This window comes from Nuphar pumila, chromosome 1 (assembly GCF_984573655.1).
Source record: "Nuphar pumila chromosome 1, dmNupPumi1.hap1.1, whole genome shotgun sequence".
Lineage (NCBI taxonomy): Eukaryota > Viridiplantae > Streptophyta > Magnoliopsida > Nymphaeales > Nymphaeaceae > Nuphar > Nuphar pumila.
The window spans coordinates 151,530,725-151,554,256 of NC_143249.1; the positions used below are offsets into that span (position 1 = coordinate 151,530,725).

The 23,532-nt window shown below is 36.6% G+C and overlaps 1 protein-coding gene across 2 annotated transcripts; it reads left to right on the forward strand.

The window, feature by feature from the left end:
• The first annotated feature begins 6,229 nt into the window (after positions 1–6,229).
• LOC149849221 (NHL domain-containing protein) lies at positions 6,230–15,700 on the forward strand. Of its 2 annotated transcripts, none has more exons than XM_090013754.1 (6): positions 6,230–6,413; positions 6,517–6,684; positions 6,757–6,918; positions 7,968–8,165; positions 14,939–15,033; positions 15,142–15,700. In XM_090013754.1, exons 1-6 carry the CDS (start codon positions 6,350–6,352, stop codon positions 15,652–15,654), a joined length of 1,200 nt encoding a protein of 399 aa, XP_089869880.1. In that variant the 5' UTR covers positions 6,230–6,349; the 3' UTR covers positions 15,655–15,700. The 2 variants fall into 2 exon arrangements, with proteins under 2 accessions (XP_089869880.1, XP_089869888.1); XM_090013762.1 differs by having other exon boundaries at positions 6,234–6,413; positions 15,138–15,700.
• Positions 15,701–23,532: the final 7,832 nt, after the last annotated feature.

Genomic DNA, 23,532 nt, shown 5'->3' on the forward strand with positions numbered 1-23,532 from the left:
TTTGTAAAGGAGCATCGTCAGAACAGAGCAACATTCACTTGGCAATGTCGACACCCAAAAGGTCGTTTAGGAATCCCGCCTATAATAAATGGAGAATATAGTAAAATCTGGTCCACCGCAAATAGCTACGATTCACCTATGGACAGAAGCTTACCAAATGCATAGCGTCACGTTCTACACCACTGTGGCAGTCCAATGAGTTGTAGCACCATAGTTGTTTTTCCCATAAATTCATCTCATATAAGACCCAATATTCGGGATTTTGCTAGAGTGCAGGAAGTAAAATCTGTGAATCGATACAATATTTTATAAATCCATAGACATATCATGATGGGGATGTTAGGACTAAACCTTGGAGAAGATGTTTGTTCACTTATCTTTTCAAAATTCGAAAGGTCTACGCAGTGATCATCGGTATTCCAACAAGGTAGTGCATCTAGGAATCCACTGCTGTATGGCTTTCGTCGTACGTATGTCTGTTGCACGAAATAGTAAGGTTTAACCACCAAGAAATGTGAGTAAGTCATAAAAGCAAATAAAACAATAGCAGAACAGACATACCATGAAATAAGGGGTGATGATGCGTACGGTATTGCTTGTTACGTTGCTTTGAATATAATTGACGAAATCACACATTGTCTGGTTGCAAAAATTTACGAACTTCAAAACATACAAACCGATGACCTAGAAAATGATAGTGGTTACATACGTACAAAATTACTGATAGTGTTCCCGTCTGCAAATTTATCTTGCATCTGATTGATGTTCTCTTCGAACTCTTTAGGGCGTTGTTGCCCACCCTTGTTTGTGGATATTGCACTGAGTGCACCATGATCATAGTATTTAGAATTCGACATTGAAATTATTTTCTATAATAAACAACACAAATCAAATATACGACATAAAAAGGCAAATGTTGCCTAAACCGGTCACGAGGTTCAAAAAATATACACCTTAAGCGCTAGTGTTGGTCCTATAGATGTGGTTGTCTTCTTCTTCATCGACGCTGACTGTCTATCTGTCGTCTTCTTCTTCGGCGCCATGCCTGGTCGTATTGCTCCCATCATCCTCTTCTTCGGCGTCATGCCTGGACGAAGATATCGATGACCCCTTTGCAACGTAGCTACGGAATCGACGACGTCAGACAAATATAAAGGAAACGTCGTTTCACATACCGCCCATTTTCAAAAACCGCCCACAAATTAATTGATTGCGTTTTAAATAAATAAAAAAAAACATCGTTTCGACTGTATATTATAACAATAATCGAGTGGGAGATTGACCCGACCCGACCAAACCTGGTGTCCAGGTATGTATAATCTTTGATGATTAGTGTATTGATTATCATATATAGATACATCGATATATTCATGCCACATACTTTCCTTATCGTTTTTTTAACAACAAACGTTCATTATCGCTTTAGAATATTATCATTTAACACCGACAAAAATGTTCCGTCTTGTTGTCCGCATACATCATAAATCGATGTTGACTTACACCATTTACAAAGGGCGATTATTACAAGCCATTGGCCGTTGCATGAATCGCTAACCTATTACTCGGCCAAACATTAATAACCTTTGTTAATTGCATACAATTGAAATTAACGTGTACAACGATTGTTGACAATATACGTCACATTCAAGGAGGTTGAGCTAATGGAGTTATTTTTGGCTCCATTAATCGCGTATGAGTTTTGCGATTTTTATTCATTGGCGACGAGGAAAATTGCGATTTCTAAACAACAAATGTTTCATTTCTTACATGGCCAGCCTATTGATGACCTATATCCCTTTCCACTTAGTGTACTCTAGAATATGCGAGGCGTGTTAGTAGTACGACGATTGGATGAGAATGCCTTATGAACTCGATTAATGCTTTGTGCACATTGATCAGCAATATTGCGATTTTCATTCAATCAAGGAGGTTAGGCAATGCCACGATTTCTGAACAACAGATATCTATTTTCGATTACACTTTATTTATTTATGAGATCCATAGACGAAACATGTCAGTTAGATATAATAAAAAAAATTAAACAATAAAAGAATGTCACGTTACGACAATTACTTATAGAATTACAACAAATAACTATAGTGATATCTGAGCATCAAACTTTTCTTATCGCTGTTGACTGTTATCATTTACGACGTCACAACTTGTTCAATTATTGTTCACGACATATATCTCAAATCCTTTTTGCAATTTTCTATCAAGACGGAGACACATACAACGATTACTGATAAAAAATAATCTATTATATCAATGCTGACCTTAATCATTTCCTAACGTCAATTACGAGACCTTGTTGACCGCATAAATTGCATGTGTTTTACGATTTTCATTAAAAAATGATGAGTTATATTGCGATTTGTGAACAATATTACTCGTGCCAATCAGACATCTATTATGATTTTCATTCAATCAAAGAGGTCAGACAATGCCACGATTTCTGAACAACAGACATCTATTTTCGATTACAGTTTATTTATTTACGAGATCCATAGACGAAACATGTCTGTTAGATGTAATAAAAAAAATTAAACAATAAAAGAATGTCACGTTACGATAATTACTTATAGAATTACAACAAATAACTATCGTGATAAAAAAGAATAGCTAGGGTTTATTCCGTGACACTTGATGAATCAGATGAAATATGATAGAGAACTCGTCTCTTTCTTTTTCTTGGTGGTTGTCTATCCTCGGTGGTCTGGTTGCGTCCATCTGATTAAAAAAACTGGTCATCATCTCTACCACTGAGTTCAATTGTCTCCCCATATTGCTTGCATCCGTCCTTAATTTCTTATTCTCCCTCTCCATCAGTTCAAACCTTGCGGCGGAGACAATGTTCTCTTTTGTAACAAGTGTTCGCTCTTCATCGTGATTTGTTACCGAGGGAATCATTGTTGTAACCGAAAGGGGACGACAGACGGGTTGTAGATGCTGGGATGCAACATGAAAGGAGGCAGTTGGGAGGCATGGGTTCCCAATTTTCTCAATCTCTAGATTTCGCTGCATAGGTTCTCAATACCTTTGGAAATAGAAGGGATCAAATTGTTGTCCTTTATAATCATACGATACGGCACGAACACCACCTGTGTTCCAAATTAATAATTCGTCCCTGTAGCGTTCGCGCCAATTCACGTTTCTGCCCCCACCACTATTCATCTTCCTTCTCACTTCCAAAGGCTTATTTGGGATAGACTGCCCCAAGCTAGATTATAGGAGAACTCGACTACCATGTTGCAACTCGGCTTCTTAATTGCAAAACAACCACAAATCGCGGTCAGACAATCTAACAGCCTCTGCAACAACGTCTTGGTCATCGTCCTCCCCATCTCCATACGATCTTCACAAAACCTGTACATTGGTAATAATTTTTAATAACGAGTGACAAATATATTACAATTTACTTAAGAATGCATGTCGACAACGATATGTACTAAGGAAGACAAAATCGTACAATGATGATTACTTAACAATGCTAAACATTACAATGATTTATAATACTGAATGATAAATGCTGAACTGATTGTAAACAATTTTAGAACGTTTACCTTATTTAGTTGCAGCCCATCGAAAATGGACTTAGCATTATGAACTGTAACGTTTATTCTAACCTAGCGACCGATCTTTGGAAAACCACAAATCGCAGGGCCACAATGTGGACGCAATGGGATAATATGTTCCCACGCCCAAACCTAACAAAAATAATATATTAGTAACACTACAACCTTCAATGAGCTTAGTCTACAATTACTAAATATATAATAAACAAATACCTGAACAAATGGCCAAAATCCCCCAACTGTTTTTGTACCCTTACTCGCACGGTAGAGTTGACTGTACAAGTATGCGAGCATAGCGGCACCCCATGCATAGTTGTCGACTTCGTCTAAGTCTTCCAGGTACTGCAGCCACATGTAACTTATTCTCGAACTAGAACAATAAAAAAATAAAGTAAGACAAAAAAAAATAAAGAAGAAAGCCACACAAATCTTGGTCAGCTATTTCAGATGCACAAGTAGCGGAGCGACCTTCCCATTTATTAATAAAAGATGAGACCTTCATTGATGTGAAATTGATTCCACCAGAAATACATTGACTCCATTCATCCATGAACATTCCTAGAAGGGCCGTGCATTTTTCCCTTGCGTTATAGTTTGAATCCCGTAATAGGACAACACTGCCAACGCAATTAAGGCCAGTTATCCGTGCCATATCTTCTAGGGTCATGGTGATCTCAAAAGAATCAAACTGAAATGTGTTCGTCTTATCATTCCACTTATTTACCAGGTGGATCATCGTCTTCCAGCAAGTTTCAAAATATTGCTGGTCCAAAAGGCCACCGAAGTGCATATTTCATAATCGGTCCTTCTGATATGCACTCAGCTGACCATACCACGACAGAACTACAGGACACTGACATCGACCTCCGAGCTTTTCACCTGGTGCTCTACTTCTCCTCTGACCTCCCTGTAACACATAATAACATATTAATCCTACCAATTGTAAATTAGTACCATTTGTACTTATAAATAATATTCTACTAATCACTATAAATAATATTGGTTGCACACACACTATCACAGTAATCGCTATACATATTAATACCTAACACAATAATCGTTATACAAAAATCGCTAAACATATTATTAAATCTTCACAGACAGGACAAATTTATTTACCTTGGTCGCACTTTTCTCCTGTTCAACCAATCCCTCCAACCTAGGCCTTTTTGGTTGGTCCACTGCCTTTCCCTTTCCTTCTCTTCCTCCTCCACCTTCTCCTTCCTTTCTCTTTTTTTCTTTTTCTCGTCCTCATTCTCCTTCCGCCGCCTTTCTTTCTCTTCCTCATGTTGTTTCCTTCTTTCCTCCACTTCCTCCTCCTTCTCCTTCCTTTCTCTTTCCTTCTTTTCCTCATTCTCCTTCTCCTTCCTTTGCCTTTCCTTCTCTTCCTCAAACTCCTTATCCCTCCTTCGCCTTTCATTTTCTTTCTCATCTTGAAGCTTATTCCGTTCCTTCTCTTCCTCCTCCTTATTCAATTGCCTTTGCCTCTCCTCCGCCTCCTTCAGTAGCTTTACCTTGTTTCGCATTGCTATATGCTCCAACAACAGCTTCCGCATTTTCGTCTTAGCATCCTCCTTTAGATTGTTCAATTTCCTTTCCCTCTCCTCCTCATTTTTTTTGCCTTTTCCTCTCCTTTGCCTTCTTCCTTTGCCTTTTCTTTTCATTCTCCTCCTTATTTCTTTGCTTTGCCTTCTCTTGGTCATCCTTTTTCTGCATCTTTAGTTCTTCAGCATTCTTCCTTTGGTCCACAACCTCGATATCTGATGGATAATCCTTCGCATAATACAATTCCAACGCTTTTTTCCTGTCTTTATCATTCTCAATCTTAAGTATATTTTGGTACCTTTCAAAAAACTTAGATAGATGAGACTGACAGATTACTTCTCTAATACACAACCCATAGAACGATGGGGTATTTCTTTTCTGATGAGCCGCGTACATTGCTAACCTGCACAACACATTAAACGATCATCATGATTACAAATCGTCGCAATATTTGACTTCATAAGTACACATCGTTGTAAGATTTAACAAACTTATGTACAAATCGAGGTATTTTAATAAACACACATCGCTATTGCTTTGAATGTATAAATCGTCGCCGATACAAACTTACAAATTGTTGTATAAATCGCAACCTTCAGATTGCATAACGAAACCTTACACAAAACTCACCGAAACGATAGGATTTTGGGTATTCCAACTGTAGAGTAAGAAACAGTCAGAACGTATATGCAACAGATGGTGGCAATAATGCTGCGACTGCGCGTAAGACGGAAACGGATGCTCTGGCGGTAGTAGAGCAAAGGAAATGATGCTTCGGCAACAACAGAAGAAGGCAACGGATAATCTGACGACAACAGATGAAGGCAAAGTATGCTCCGGTAGACTTTTCTGCTTAGAGCGAGAATGAATTGTTTTGAACTATTTAAATCCTATAATATAAAGCTTGCTACATACGCAAACTTTGCTAAAAATTTTGGCGCGATCATGATGAAAGGCAGTTTTATCCTTTTCATGAACCGCCGATTCAGATTTTCAGAAGAAGGGCATTTAGGTCCGTTCTAGAAAAAGAAAAAGAATGACGGTAAAAGGTACTTAAGTCTTTGCAACGGCATCAAATTAAGAGAACCCCGAAACAGCTGCCGGCCCTTGGGTGGGGTGGGAGGGGGTAACGTATTATAACCTGGGGACATATATAACCTGCTTCGTTCGCCTACTTGCTTCTCACGCTTTAGTCTCTCTCTCCGGCGAGTGATTCTATTGTCGTCTTCATGGCTATCGGACGCCTCCTCGCTGTCTTCCTTCTTCTTCTTCTCCTCGTCTCCTCTGCTGTAGGTGAGAAGGCTCTGCGTCTTCCTTCGGTTCCCCCGAATTTCTCTAGTTTCTGCCATCATCATCGTCATCGTGATACTCAGAAACCTCTTTCTTCTTCTTTCAGGTTCTTTTTCCGACCGCATTCTGGAATCTGGATACACCGTCGAGACTGTGTTCGACGGACGCAGAGCCAAGATCTCCCCTTTCTCCGTGATCCCTCACGCCGACGGACTCATCCTCCTCGACAACGTTCATGGCGCCTTCTACAAAGCCCCCCTCCCCATCTCCCTGGGTGAGCCAGAACCGTCTCTCTCTTATGTGCCTGAAAATGCTTATGGAAAATTCTCTGGTCTTTCGATGGCAGCAAGTGCGTTTGAACACCTATCTGGCAACGGAACCGGCTTTGTGGACGGTGATTTGGTGAAGGCAATGTTTTCAAGGCCTCGTAGCTTCGCGGTCGATGACAGTGGAAATATTTATATTGCAGACAGGTCAAACTTCGCCATTAGGAAGATTGGAAAGTCAGGTACTTTGTTTATGTTCCAATTGATCCATCGTTTTCTCCTTTGTTTTGTTTATTTGAAAATGATATCAGTTTGTCTGAGATTTTTGGTTTGTGATACTGATAGACTTGAAGTATTTGGTTCAGTTGTGAAATTTCTCATCTCAATGAGCGCTACAATTTATTCATGTGATTCTAATTGAAACTAAAAAAAAAGCTATAATCAAAATGTAATTGTATGTTTTTCTTCAATAACAGGGGAAAAACACTTCACCCCCTCGCAAGCTCATCGGTATAACTAAAAACCCCAGTCCCTCTTGCCCACCAGGAAGTATACCCAGCTTCAGTTTTTCAGCAAGGGACAGCCAACCATGGGTTTCTATTCGAACTCGTCATGTCCATTCAGCCTGGTGACGTTCATGAGTTTATCATACCAGATGAGGATCTCTCATGGGCAATTTTACATCAGGTTGATGAGCAACAAATGCAATAACGGCCCCACAAAAGAAAGAATTGTAAGCTGAAGCCCGTTTCTGTTCCCTATTCAGTCCAGGCTTTAAACAGCTAGGCCCACTGTTTTTGCTCCTCGTCAAAATTTTCGGCTCCAACTCCAAGAGGTCCATAGATTTGAATGTATCCACGGTGATGGTTATATGCAACATTTAGTGGGGATAACCAATGTGCATTTTCAACTCCAACTGACTAAAATGCACTTAAGGACTGACATGTTTCTACAACTCTAAGAGGTCTGTAGTTAGTGAATATTATGCGTATTTAACATATCCTTATTTGTTCCTTGTAAGAACTCCCTTGTTAAGATGACTTTTATGAAATGTTTATGAGTAGAAATTGTGTATGGACCTCTACTTATAAAGTTTTCTACATAAAAACTAAGTCGTCACATTAGTGATTATAGAGTATTATGACAAGAAAATGGGAAACAAACAATAAGTATGAAATAAATGGATTTCAAGAAATATTTATGTGCTTCTGGATTTAGTGCCTTCAGAGCATGCACTTATTTTACTCACTTTATATAGTTATAAAATTCTGTTCATCACATTTGGTTTCAGGTGTAACTACCGTTGCTGGAGGCTACGCAACAAAGACAGGGCTTGCAGATGGGCCTAGTCAAAATGCAACCTTCTCTAATGATTTTGAGCTGATCTTTGTTCGAAAAATATGTGCCTTATTTGTTTCTGATAGAGCTAATGTTCTGATTCGACAGATTAACTTGAGATCTGAGGATTGTTTGCATGATTCACGATCAGGTAATCAAATATTTGTTGCATATTCTTTTTCTTTATTTACATATAATTGATGAATCTTCAAAAGTTCTCTAGTCAGTGTCGCATGTAATTTTGTTAAGTTGGATCCATCTTTACATGAAGAGTTCTTGTGGCAAGTTCACCTCGATGCATGTGAAATTTGTACACTCTTTGTCGTAAATGCCAGAAGCATCATAGTGGGAGTCATCCTTGGTCTAGAAATAGGATCTCATATGGATCCTGTTCTATCATTCATGGAGGATTGTTATTTGTTTTTGATATTTGCTTCACTATTCTAAGATCAACAAAACTCCTCCAAAATGATCACAGTTCCTTATCGGATGGTTCTTTGAATGCTTTTGTTTAATTATTCATAAATTTTATGTTGGATGCAAGTGGACAGGCATTTTTCAGATCGCCATTTGTATGTGTACCACAATTATAATCATGGTTGCATGTTTACCGGCAAACATACAAATAATCTTGTTGCATGCTTGCATGTGTGCGTGCATGTGCACAAGCGCACATGTGTGCACAAAAGGAGTGTTGCACATACATGTGTTAGTAAATATGGGTTTTATTTGTGGTTTGAACAGTCGGACATGGACGCTAGTTGTTGACTTTTGTTTTGTTCACTGTAAAAAAAAATTAGATGATTATTTTATGTATGCTTATTTTTATTTTAAAAGTTACCTTTTGTATCATTCATTTTAAAAAGTATTTTCCTTTTTCCACTTTCACTCAAAACATGTTTGTTGTTTAAAGCACACTTGGTGTATTGGTTATACAAATTTTTCACTATTGTGGAAAATTCACAGTGAACAAGGGAGTGTGTTAGTTATCACCTCTGGGTCAGGCTTTGACCTGAGTAGAATGATAAGTTCTGCATCTTGATGATGGAATCAAAACCGGTTTACTGGGTTCTGTCTATTTTTTGTGTGTGCATGTGTGTGTGGGTGTTCGTGTGTGCATTTTTATGTCTGTGCATGTGTGTGAGCAAGACAAGCTTGCAAACCTAGTCAAACTTGCATTGTCTGGCACAGTGTATTCACGGCTATCAGATTGGATTAAACATTTTTATGAGGAATTTTGTGGGAAAATAGAGGCCATGCCAGGCTTAGATTGCGTTGTAACATTTTAAAAATTATAAAAGGGGGGAGTGGTTTGCGTTGAACGTAATTTCCTTTTTTTTAGAGTACCCACATAACACATGTAAAATGACAAGGTGATTATTTTGATTTTTTATTGTCATTTGTTAAATTGGTTGTGGTATAAATGTATTTTAATAGAGAGAGAAAAATTAGGAAAGCTACTTACGTGAGATTCTATGAAGGAGAGGGAGAGATCTATTTACATGGGATCTTATGGTGGAATTTAATTAGGAAAGCACCAACGGGGGGCTCCACTTGTTTGGTAGGAGCTGTTAGTGCACGTCACCATGTGTTGGGACGTTGAAAGTTCAAAACCCAATGGTATGTTGTGTAACTGGTGGGGGTCTGCCTAACCCCAGCTTGCCTTTCAAAAAAAAAAGAGATTAATTAGGAAAACTACTTAAATGGGGAGTTATTATTTGGTGCTATTGAGGGCACCAAATTATATTTAACTATTGAACTAAAATCATATGTTTTAGATCTTTTCTGTAAATTAAATCTTATGGATGTGATCTACAATGTTTGTTTAGTGGGAAATGAGTTTTGAATCATATGATTGTGACCAAGGTTGTAAGTATTGTATTGTAACCCGTATCGGTCAGGCCCAAAATAAGATGCGTATCAGACAAATCGTAAATTATGAAAAAAAATTCTAAAAAAAATAGAAAAATTAGGAAAAAATAGCAAAAAATTTAAAAAATCATAACACATGAAAAAATGATGAAATGCACAAAATGCAACCATAAAATCATGTATGAAGCATTTACGTCTGTATGAGCTACTTAAGACATCATCAAACATCAACTATCTCACAAAAACAATGCAAAATATTAAATATCTTGCAATTAAGAACATGCTACAAGACTCATACTTTCATATTACATAAACAAAAATATTATGACAATAGTTGCACTCGATTTTCAATCGCCCCATTGCTATGTCGGATCATCTGATGCCATCTTTGTTGGAGGAGTGTGGAGCCAGATCTTTAATTTTTGCGGGGGTTGTATGGGTGCAGCCCCCCCCCCGATGCAGAAATTGTTTGGAAAGTGACTTTGTAATTTTATTCATAATAAGATTTTTTTTTACCTTAACCCATTTTCTTTAGTAAAAAAGGGTAGAAATGCACTCTTGCTGAAATCATCAAAGCCCTCTCCCTGGTGCAAAGATCGGCTCCCAAAATGGTCTCACGGTTCCTAGGGTGTGTGGGAAGTTCTCTAATATGTTCTATACGAATGAGGGTTTCGGCCCTTAAAAGCTCTTTAAAGCCCAAAAACATAAAAAACACGGTTTTGCCTATTTTTTAGTTCGCAGATACTGTATCGTACAATACGTTACGATATGACATTGTATCATACTATACATGTGATACACCTACGATGCACACCCATATCGAGATACAAACATGCATCGTATCGATCTCTTGCATCGATACGCTATGTCTCATATAGTGTCATACGGTATGGTGCGAACATTGATTGTGACACATAAGCAGTTTTTTAAGGGCTTTAAAAATTAATGGTCCATAATGCACTTAAATTTCATAACTCACAAAATCATATTTTTGGATCAAAATAACTTGATGCATGGTTTGATCCTTAGCAAACAAGCCTTTCTGAATACATCTATGTGGTCATATTGAGTTGCTAAAGCTTGAACCTATGATTTTCAGATTAATAGTTTTATTTAATTTGGTGCCTTCAATATTTCCATATCCTATGTGTTAAAGAGAGAGAGAGATTAGGGAAGCTATTTATATTAAAATCTTATGAGAGAGAGTGATTACTAGATTAAGTGATGCACTTTTTCTTGGAAGTATTTAAAAAAATATTTTTCAATGAAAATCGTTTATGTAAACTGTGCGTCAAATCTTAAAATTCCGGTTCACACTAGTGGTGAAGTCTGGGTTTAACACAGAGAACGGGTTTAAAAGCTTTTGTACTCCACACAATGACAAAACTTTATTACCTTAAGTAAAAGAACAAATAAACGTTCTACCCTATTACAATAGTCGAGCAGAAATTAAAAATTATTCCAACCCAATTAAATGGCCAGTGACCCTAAAAAAATAAAAATAAAGAAAAACAAAAATTTGCAAGGCTCCTTTCACAGAATAGCTCTTTTTACTTTGCACGGGTGCAACTCTAGTGATGACACTTTCTTCGCACACATGAATCCATCTGCAAAACACGCAAAACAAGCAACACAAAACACACATACCAACTAGATTTCCAAAATAACAACTGTTAGTTTGCAGGGAAAAATATCATATCTACATAAATTTCAGGAAATAATCTAATTACATTTACTACCTAAAAAAAAAATCAAAATCTAAACTATGATGCAATCTAAACACTAAAAGAACGAAGAAAAGAATCCAACTAACACATTGCACGTAGAAAACAAAAATCAATCAGCAATCACTTAGGCTTTCGGTTTTGAAATACTCCCAAACCGTGGATCAACTATGCATCAATCTAACCTACAACCCAATGCCGACCAGATTCGGTCTGATTCACTTTTTAACACCGTTCAGCAGGCTGGTAGTCGTGTGGATCTACTATTGATCGGGTTTAACCTTAGCCGCGTCGGAATCAATGAGGTTAAGTACGACTAGCTTTTAAAAAAATGTATATGATACATGAATGCTACTAACAACAAGCTCGCACGAAAACGCAGGTAGGTTTAGGACCGAATCAGGTCTGTGAACCAAAAAAATATATTTCAACCAGACTTAAGAAGTTATGCGGATCTGACAGATCTGGTCGGCTTATATGATCTGTGTAACCCTCAGCAAAAAAAACTGGGTTCCGATCAGATCTGAAGATAAATTTGATCTGATCCGCTCGATAGTCGTTGGATCAGAGTCACCCAGGGATTCTCTAGTCTGCAACTAGCCAGATCTGAATCGGCTAGTTGTAGCAGTGGCTTGGACTGATTAGATTAACACAATCCGTGGGGTGCGTGATCTGATTTGACGAGATCAGCGCTTGGCAATTCCCCTCGGTCTGATTCGAACTGTTGATCGGATCTGCATTACAGGTCTGGTCCGTAGTTCGAATCTGGGCAGGCGTTGCACTCCCTTGGCCGATCAGGCCCCAAAAAGAATATTTGATCAGATTTGATTGGACGATCAGATCGACTGATCTAGATACATAGACGTTTAATAGCTTGATGTAAAAATTTATTTTCTGTTTTCCATTGAACCAAAAAAAAAAGAAAATCGATCTATGCGTGAGTGGAATTTAATCACAAAGCTTTATTTCTGCAGATTTAAAACTAAATGGCAGAAGTAAAGAATCACTTATATGCACTAATTTAACGTGAAATGGGGGAGAAGAAACATACTTGGGCCCCTTTCGAAAGAGGGGTTGAGAAAAGAGATGGTCTTTCTTCGAGCTTGCACACACACTCCGATGAAACAAGAAGGGGATGCCGATGAGGAAAGGGAAAGAGGAGAAGAAGAAATAGGAGAAAGAAAAGAGAAGAGAGGAGGGAGAACCGATGATTGAAAGAGAGAGAGGAGAGAAGAGAGAAGAGGCTGGCGTGAATCTCAGAGAAGACGCCCTCCTCTCTTTGATTAATACTATTTATAATAAAAAATTAGGTTAACAAAAAATATTTTCTAAAGAACTCTACCGATATTTACTAAATTCACAAAACTATGTTTTCTAAAAATTATTTTCAAAAGAAAGGCTGTTAAAAGAAATTAAATTCTCAAAAACCACTCAGGTGAGATTAATTTGTGTGATTTTTCTTTTTTTCTGAAAACTAATCAATGCCCTACCAAAAGTCGATAAATATGGGTAATTAATCTTCTTTTCAACTGTAGTCATGCATATAAAATGTGTATGTATGCATAAAATTATGCATGATCAAATTCTCCCATGCTTATTGTTTGCTAGTCCTCGAGCAAACTGACTCTTAACAAAAACAAAAACAGAATATGCAAATCAAAACTTAACTCACTTTTGTAGGAATCACGGTTGCATTTAACATATGCAACAAGCCTTTTAAACCCCTAGGTTACCTCTGTAGACGAGTAAGGTCTTATGAAGGTTTGATGTGATGTTACCCACAAACATCCCTCTTATATATACATCAGAATTCAAATTTAAAAAACATTAGGCAGTTAAGAAGTTCGTCTAAACAAGCATTTCATGCAATTACACCTTCGTAACATATTTAGAGTTTTCACGTGCCACCACATAAGAAAAACATTTACTTTCCTAAAAATCACAATTATTTATGCTTTATTCTCAGAAAATCACGTACACTTATGATATAACTTATTTATCTTCACTTATATGTTTTTTGCACAATTTTTCATCGTTCTTTTCTAAGCAATGAAGTTTTCATTAGGCTCACATTTTACTTTCTCTTTCTTTTTCACTTTTCACACTTTCAATTTTTTTTTCAGTTGAATACTATATCCATTTTCAATTTTTCGTGACCCGTGTGACAAGCTTTGAGTCAGTGACTCCCAGGCCAGAAGACCTTAGGGCACCAGATGTAAAGTATCCCTTAGACTTAATTGCTCGAGTCACTAGACCTTATACTTTTATAGTTCTATGTATAACTTTCTTCTTGTCATGTGCAATGTCAACATCTCTTAGGCTCTCTATAAAATCTATGTAATGGGTTTTCGGACCGGTGGCTCCCAAACCAGATGGCTTTAAGGCACCAGGTGTAAACACCCCTCAGGTTCTAATTGCTCGAATCAAATAAGCCATAGATATTGACTAGACAAAGAAATGATTTTCTTCGTTGTCCTTTTCGACTTGGGAATCAAACACTTCAACTTGTGTATGAGCCCAGCTACTAGGGAACAACAAAGATATCAAGCGACTAAACATATGCTCATTTTCTCTTTTAAGATCTTATTCTTGATGTTTTTCATTTGCTTAGGTTTTTCGAAAAATAAAGCTGTGCATATTCATATTCATAATTCAAAATAAACATTAATATTCACCTACCATCATTTCTTTGAAATCCACATAAATAACCACTCTTTCTAGATTGGTTTAAGATTTTTTTTTTCGTGGGGCTTAAAAATTCTCTAAAATGTTTGATTATGGAAAACATTCATATAAATCTTAAAACTCATTTATTAAAAGCTTAATTTTTATCAGAATAAATACATGGACAAAAAAAAATTTGAGTGCAAACTATACCCTCCCCCATGCTTGAATGACACTGTCCTCAGTGACACTCCCTCATGCTTATGTGCAGCTAAATGAATGCACAATAGGAAACAAAAGACACACAAGAGAAGTAATAGATATCACCTGATGTATACGTTGGAAGCTTTTCTGTCACCTGTAAATCATAAACATTATCAAAGAAGTGAAATGTACACATGATCTATAATTCATGCACATAAACCAAAGAAAAGAAATATGCACAAAATGTCATAATCTGATGATCCAAAAAGCCTACTACTAAACAAAGCATATAGATCACATCTATAAGGTTAGATTTAACAAAAGAACAAAAAAGTTGAAATGAAGATGGTCCGCACCCTCCTACCATCAGGAGGAACCAACCAATCACTATATATATATGGAGAACGTTTTCAATATTTTGTAATTTTGATTCAAATTGTGTTGTTTTTTGTTTCTGTAGGGTTGGGAGTGACATTAACAACAATAATAATAGCAGTTTCCTGCTTGTTTAGCTTTGTTGCTGGATTTGTGACTCGACGATTCATCACCTTCAATGTAAGTCATACATTTCCTTCCTATTTAGCACCTCAAAAAAATAAAATCATACATTTCCTTTTTTTAGTAACATTCTATTCCAATTCCATTTACAATCACTATAGACAGGAAGACGCCAATTTCAACAAGATGAAGAAGCACTTCCAAATCAATCTGGGGAGACACATATGGATGCTCTGCTCCGACACCAAAAGCGTAGTTGCTAACTCTGCACTTTACATGCTCTTACATAAATTAGCTAGGTTGTGTGTGTCCCATATACTTCTTATGATAAGAGCTTATAAAGGAGAAAAACAGATGTTATATATGGAAGAATGCAACAAACCATATAGGATTAGGGAGCCTTTAAGGGATTTGATTACCTTTGATGAAGGATTGGACTGCTCAGGTAATACATCTCAGGAGTCGTCAACCAAACATGCTAATGCTGTACCTTCTACTAAAGGAAAGTTAGAGCAAATGATTGAGGCTAGTATTAGTATTTCAGGCTTTGATTCCCAGGCTAGAAATGAGGCTTCTGTGGGTGACTCAAGTTATAGCCTCTTAGCTTCCAGTCCCCCTCCAACTTTGGTGAAAAGAATGCACAGAGGTGATTTGCAGGGCTGTGTGAACAATATGTAACTGTTGTAAGACTTGTTTTGTGGATGCACTTGAGTTTTCTTAGAAATGATCGTTCTTCTAGTCTGTTCTGATGTATGTGTGCGCACACGCTTGCATGCATGCACTATCTCATTTTTATGATCAGTGAAGTCATTGCTGGACTACAAACTTGAGACCTTTTCTATTGTTGCAAGTTGCTGCAGGTTAGGCCTTTTTGTACAACTCTAGATATGCTCTACTTTGTTGTGGTAAGGCCCTGCCAGTCATGCTAAACTTAGTGTGGGGTATAGCCCACTAATGCTTAATCTTCCTACCTTCAATGCTCTGTGTAAGACCGTACTTGGTCAGCTGAGTCATGAATATATGGTGTTCACCGAGTCCTTGTCATAGAATTTATTGTACCATCACCCGCCCAAGTGGGCCTAAAAGAGGAAGATACAGAGAAACAAAACCAGAAATTGGGGCTCCATGTGGTTGGTAGGAGCTGTGGGTGCAGGTCTCCTTGTAGTTGGGATGTTGCAGGTTCAAACCTCAATGGGTACGTTGAATGAAAAATGACCGTATTGTACAAGCAAATTGTCATGTTTTCCGAAATGCTCCAAAATTTTTGCTATTGTCTGCATGTTCAAAGTCGCAAATACTCAATTTTGTTAGGACCTTTTTATCCTTTGCATGTGTGAAAAGATGGAGTGTTGTGATATATTGCTTTGCTCGTCGGCTAGTGCAAACTCACTTAAATGTACAATCGCACGTTTTCTTATATTGACCTTACAAAGCTCACATAAATTTATTTGCGACGGATTAGATTGAAACCTTGAACATTGCTAATATCTTACCTAAGTTGCATATATAATATGAACATCATATAAATTTATTTGCAATTAGATTGAAACCTTTAACATCACAAATACTTTACTAATCCACATATCTCACAAAGTTTGCATAAAAATATGTAAACTTTTAGTTAAATTGATCGTCACAACATTACAAATATCGTACTTAAATATCTGCAAAATAATGACATATATGTGTTTATCTCTACATATATGCGGATTTTTTGATAAATATGTTGAAACATCACATATGTTTGGGATGAATATTATGCAAAATTTGTTATTTGTTGTGGAATTTGTGTAATAAATACAACTCTTTGATACTATAAAAATTGATTGTCCGCTATTTTCGTATAAACTAAGGTTCTTTGTGTTCTCCAACCAGTGGTCCCCAACTTGCTTTTCTTCGGCCACTTTTCGATGATGATTTTTAGGAACCATTTTTGACAACTATTTTTGGCAATTCATAGGCAGCACTTCATTATGATTGAATCATCGATGACATTTTTTTCCAGTAACATATCTTATTTTCGGTGGTTTCCAACAAGTTATCTTTGCACGCTCAATAGCCTATTCCATTTATTCGTATGCTTCATAAATCTAGTTTGTTTGTTTATACATTGCATAACTTGTATTATAAGCATGATTAGGAAACATTGTTTGGTTAGGAAACTTACTCATCCTCGCAAATAGTTTGTTTGTTTTTTGCAATGCTTTTTCAATATTTCATATCTTGTTATTGTATTTTTTTTTTAATTTGTTTAATACAATATGACCACTGATAAGACTGTTGAAAGGGCCCACACCCACGTCATCTTATAGTATTGGAGCACAATAGCAAAAGCCAACAAAGAATTACGAACTGGGTCATCCTGATTATTTATAAGCACAGATTAGTGTTCACAAGTGGATAGAGAGGGAGCCATATCCAAAGCCAAAAATCTAGGTGTCTGACATTTTTCATAAAAAAAATACACCCTTGATAAACATAGAAAGTTGCGCTCAAGCAATAAGCAGCAAAAATCTTCAATGTCAACTAAACAATAACTACAAATTTAAAAGCAGCTCATATATAAGGTAGCATGGGCAAAAAAAGTTAATCATTTTGTGGGCACATTCTTGTCTCCCACCTTAGAAGCATCTAAGGAGGGGGGTGACTCAGTGGTAAACTGTAGTAACGCATTGGCTTGCACTAGAGCTGTTGCTAACCTTAATGCCCAAATAGATGAAGCTGAAGATGCAACCACCTGCAGCGGCATTGGCGAGATAAAAATAGAGAGGGCAGAGGAGGTACCTCACCAAGGGAAAGCTGTGAATCCTAAGGCTGAGGTTAATGTAGACCCTCCTCAGAAAGTAGATGTGAGTGAGGGTCATATAGTTGGATCGGATGAGAACCCTATGGCTGAGGTTAATGTGGACCCTCCTTAAGAGTCTGATGTTGATGCCACGTTGGAGAAAGTACAAGGTCTGAGAAAGAGGTAACAGCAGGAAAGAAGGTTCGGTGCTCGTGGACATGTATTTTGTTTATTTGTAATTATTGTCAATTTTATATTTAATCGATAATTAAATTGTCACATATATATGTGTGTGTGTGTGTGTGTGAGAGAGAGAGAGAGAGAGATCCATAGATTTTTTGTAGTATTTTGAGTTAAATATACAAGATAATTTATTTATATTTGTCATATTGATCTAAGGATACAAAACAAAGAAATTTCTATGAGCCAACTATGCTTAAGATACGTACATGTATCTCCTCGATGATTTTTGCTGAAAAAAGTTTAGAGAGCCATACCGGGTTCATTAAACGAAACAAGAAGTTTTTAATGAACCAAACCACTTAGTATCGATGAGACAAAGCTTGTGATCAATTTTGGTTTTTTCCAAAAAAATATTGTCGAGCCCTTGAAATTTGCAGGCCCCACAAAATATTTTGCGGGCCTCAAATAAAATTCCCATAAAAGTAATTGGTGGATCCCCAAAGGACATAAATGCCATTCTATTATTTTTTTCTTAAGTAATTGCTTTTTAGATTTGGATCTGGATTAGATCTGACCGCACTTAGGTCTGGGTCTCCCTAACCAGTACTAGGCTTAGCCTAGTAGGTCAAACTTACTTTGACCTAAGCTAGGTTTGACCTATTCTTGGCCAATATCCCTCATTTTCACTCTTTTCATGATCCAAGTGCGTAAAGATGCACATCGCGCGTCGACACTACATCTATCACTCTCTTTTCCTTCTCAATTCTTATCTTCACGCAAATCGGCCTTGTTGTGACCGTACTGGACGAAAGTATGTGCCGGCCATGACCCAAGAGTGAATTTACGCTTACCCTCGTCTACAAATACAAGGTAGGTCTGTACGTCAATGACATCAGTATTAATATGTTGAAATTCATATTATAAGGTCTTAATCCTCGATTTACGCCATCTAGGTCACTGTGTGCACTTCCGTCAGGTGTTCACTTGGGTATCTTTGCAACTATGTTTCCACATGTATGATATAGGGTTTTAGTCTTTGGTTTACGCTATCTAGGCCATCATGTGCGCTTGCACTAGGTGTCCACTCGCATATCCTTGTGATTACGTTCTCACATATATAATACATATACTATATATGTTCTTTTTTGTAATTTATTTAGTCGGCGCACTATTCTGCTCCTAGGCTACATGCTTACACAATTTATTTAGCCTAATGCATGGTTCTGTGCCTAGGCCATGCATTTATGCATTTATTTGAGCATGTATGCATTTTCGTGTATTGTCATGATTTTACGTAATACTTGTGCATTGTATGAGTAAAAATGATATATATTACTATACACATTTATTTGGTACATACGCGTTTATCGTACCTACTCTGTTTATAAATATAACTGCACAATAGTAGCACGTGCGCGCACACACACACACACACACACACACACACATATATATATATATATATGGTAATTGATTCCTATTGCTCAAGCATTTCAAATGCCATATTCCGTGCAAAATGATGTTTGACAAAGAAACCCCTAAGTGGAGGGTTTCAGATTTGCCCAAAACACTGAAGTGCTTCAGGTTTTTCATATAATCACTAAGTCATCAGCTCAAGGCCTAATTAAGGCCAAGATTTTTGATAAACCACAGAAGATGCAATGTAAGCATAATGATGTGTATCTCTCCAACAAAAGGATTAATATTTCGTTAAGGTGCTACAATGCCAATTTTTTTGCCTTAATTGGCGAAGTGCTCGCATGAGATGAGGATGCTCATGCAAAGATGGCATAACTATGTCGTCATACAAATGTATGTTGTTTGGGACCTCGACCTGGATGACTCAATCTAATCTACCTAAAATAAGAATGATACTCTTAAGCACCTTAGCGTCAGAATAGTTAATCCACCTCGAGTAGGAAAAGTACTCATAAGCACCGCTATGTTAGAATAGGATTTACCTAGATTAGGCAAAGTACTCGTGTGCATTGTTGTGCCAGAGTGGTTGTTGTGCCTCTTTAGGCTGGTGCTCATAAAGTCTAATAATGTCTTAGCAGTCGATCAAAGATGATTGCATCATATGCATGCTTCTGTGATCCCCCGTTTTAAGAATGGTACTCGTAAGTGCTGTTGTGCCAGAGTTGGTTATCCACTTGAATGAGTGAAGTGCCCGTGAAGGCCAAAGGTGTTGAGAGTGATATTCACATGCATATAAATAAGTGTAATGATAGTCGCTACCCACATGAGATAAGGCTCGTGATTTAGAACAGACTAAGTGGGGTGGAGTTCATATTGCCCTTCGTGTTGCATATGAGGCACTCGACATTCCTATAATCAAAATTATGTTGTCAAACCCTTCAGAACTTACGCTTATCATGGAGATGATGGTGGTACCACTCGAGTGACATATATTATTATGGACTAAAGTGTTCAACGGTTTCCTATCACTCGGAGGTTAAGAGGTTGAGCTATCCATTTGTCCTAGCTGATAGACCCCAACTACTGCAGTAGGAGGATGCATCCGAAACAACCTAGCCTAGGTTCTCCCGGCAAAATCTCCCGCCTCACTACGGATAGAGTCATTGAGGTATTTGGGTACAAAAATACATAGCATAAAAGACATCTAGATACTTCATCTGATGTCGAAGTTAATTTCTTCGACATACCAGGGGTGTAATGTCCTAATATTTGAAACCAAAATTTTAGGATTTTTTTTAAACCCCTTTACACAATTTTTAAGAACATAGCAAAAACTCTCTTTTTTCTTTTTTTTCAAACCTTGGGCGGGTTATAGTTACCAACACACACTTAAAAGACTAGAATAATTGAATCAAATTATTAATTAAATTACAATAAATCAAATATCTGAGTTTATAGGACTAAAGAAAAATAATAAAGTAAATAAATTCATTTAGTCCCTCCAACAAGCTTAAATGAATGCGACCTTATTGACACCACCTTGAGCCTCTTGTCATCGCTTTCTAGCTTATTTATTAGCAAAAATATTAAAATGTAGGGGCGTTAGCCACATTCTTAGTAGAAAAACACCCTACATATAGGCATGAAAAGAACACAAATTCATAAAACATACATCTTTCCTAATGCAAATAAATCATAACATGTCATAACATATAAATTCAGCATAGTTAAAGATCACGACACTAATAATTTACTCATGTAGAATTATTCAATAATTCATTCTTACCATCAAGTGATGTACGTGCATGATCATTAGTCATCAATACAATAATTAAAATGATTCATGTATGCTAACATATGCAGAATTTAGAAATTACACCTGACATGCATAGAAATTATGCCAATATTCAATGAATTATTTAACCACTGGTGAACATAATCTAATGCATTATTTTTCTTTTTTTTTCTGAAGGGTACATACTCAAAACTTAATCCTAACTCAACAATCAGATGAGGGTTTATTATGCTATGTATTTTAATTAACACATCAATTCAAAGAGTCAGGCTAAACATCCACTAAAGTGGTCTTTAATCAAGAGAGAAACTTACAGTGGTTCAAGGAATTGATTCCTACTCTGCAGAGCCTGACTGTCTACCTACGATAAATTGACAGCCTCAACTTCCTACACCAACGTTTTGGGGCCCAAGAGGTGTCAATGCCCTCAAAACATGTTAGTCGACGAGTGTACCTCCTACCCTCTCCAAGGTAAGCCACTGAAACAAATGAGCTATTAGGTGTTATTTATAATAGGTTCAACTTCACATTAAGCCCACTTTGCACCAGGCTCAACAACCCTAAGCTCCTTGATGGGCAGCTCAAACCACAACCTCACAAAGTAAGAACCAATACCCCTACAGTCACTGAGGTGTCCTAACATAGCTCATTTGAACTCAACTCAAGGCACATGCTCTATAATAAGGAGCAATCAAGAGTTTAATTAAAGTGTGTGTATATATGAGCATATTTAACATAGTCAAACCAGGTACTCACAAGTACCCCATTGGTTCCACTGAACCTGACTCGCATTCGAGCCCCATGTATGCATGCCTCATATGACTTACAATATATCACATGCCACATACCTATTCCATGATGCATGTGACTAATTTGAATTTAGCATAAACCACAAATTTCATAGAATAACACATGCATGATTTTGCATACCATTTGGTCTAATTATCATGCTTAATTCTCATATTTAATATGCAGTCTCATATGCCATCATGCCCAAATAATCCATATGCATACATATATCATATTCATGGAAAATTATACATTAACGTATACATGATTAACATCTCATATCATAACCAAGTACATGAATTAAAAAAAAAAATTCACAAGTCAAAGATATTATCTAAAATCAAGAACTATAAAATATTAGAATTTGCCTGTTGTTCACAAGTCTAACAGACCATCAAAACGAATAGATATAACTCTATAAAAATTCACAATCATATAAGAGGATATTAACTTCCAATTCTAAGTGGTAGATCTCAGAAAAATGATTTCTTTTACCCGTAAAAATTCACGGACACAAAATTGTTTTTCTATTCTGAACAGAACTTGCCAGAATTTTGCTTCTCAAAGAAGCAGTCACCGGACCCAATCCGAAAGGGATTTCATCCTCCCTAATTTTTTGGTGAAAGAAATGATTGTTAGCTTTCAGAATCATTTGAGTTTGTCAAAAAAATCCATCATATGAAATTTCTAAGTTTTTTGCAAAATCTTAATTTTTTCATGATTTGTGTGAGCCTTCAAGATTTACAAAAAACAAAATATATTTTTCTTTTATTTTTATCACATCTATTCATATTATGTGAATGACATATAAAAAATTCAGCCATTAACTCAAAATTAATGATTTATTAGAATTTTTGCAAAACCGACGGCCAAGAATCGCTCTGCACGCAGAACAAAATTTTTGTCTTGGGTTGCAGCAACCATAACACTCACTTTCGTACCAATAAGGATCAATATTTTTCTAAGATACCTCCTAGATGTATGGAAGGTCTACATAAAAGGGTTTGATTATTGGTGATCTGATTTGATAGGTATAATTATTTTACTATGATTGATCAGTTAAGAAAATCAAGAAAACATGAGAAATATAATATAAATCATGAATAAAAAAAGAAAATTCAAGCATTAACATGGAATAACAAATTTTAATCATGCATAAACTTATGGACAATATCTAAACATTATCTATAGTCATAAAAAGATGTCATATGATCATTATACATGCCAGATAATCAAAATTATCAAAATAAATCATAATTTTTGCACAAAATAAATACTTTAAGATGCTAGCATGAAAAAATATCATGAAACACATAAAATAAATTTGCAATGACATGATTCATAATGTAAACACATTAAAGAAAATAAATATACATCTTTTCATGCTGAAAATAAAGATTTAACCATCTAAAATTACGTAGGAATACAAAACTATGCGTTTCGGTTTATCGATTTTTCGGTTTAGCCGTCCGAGCATAGATTTACCAAAAATGATTTTGTAAATCTGCTTTAAGGTATGGTATTGAATTAAAAACACTTTCAAAACCTTTTTTAAACCTATTTAAGATCTGATCCACTATAGATC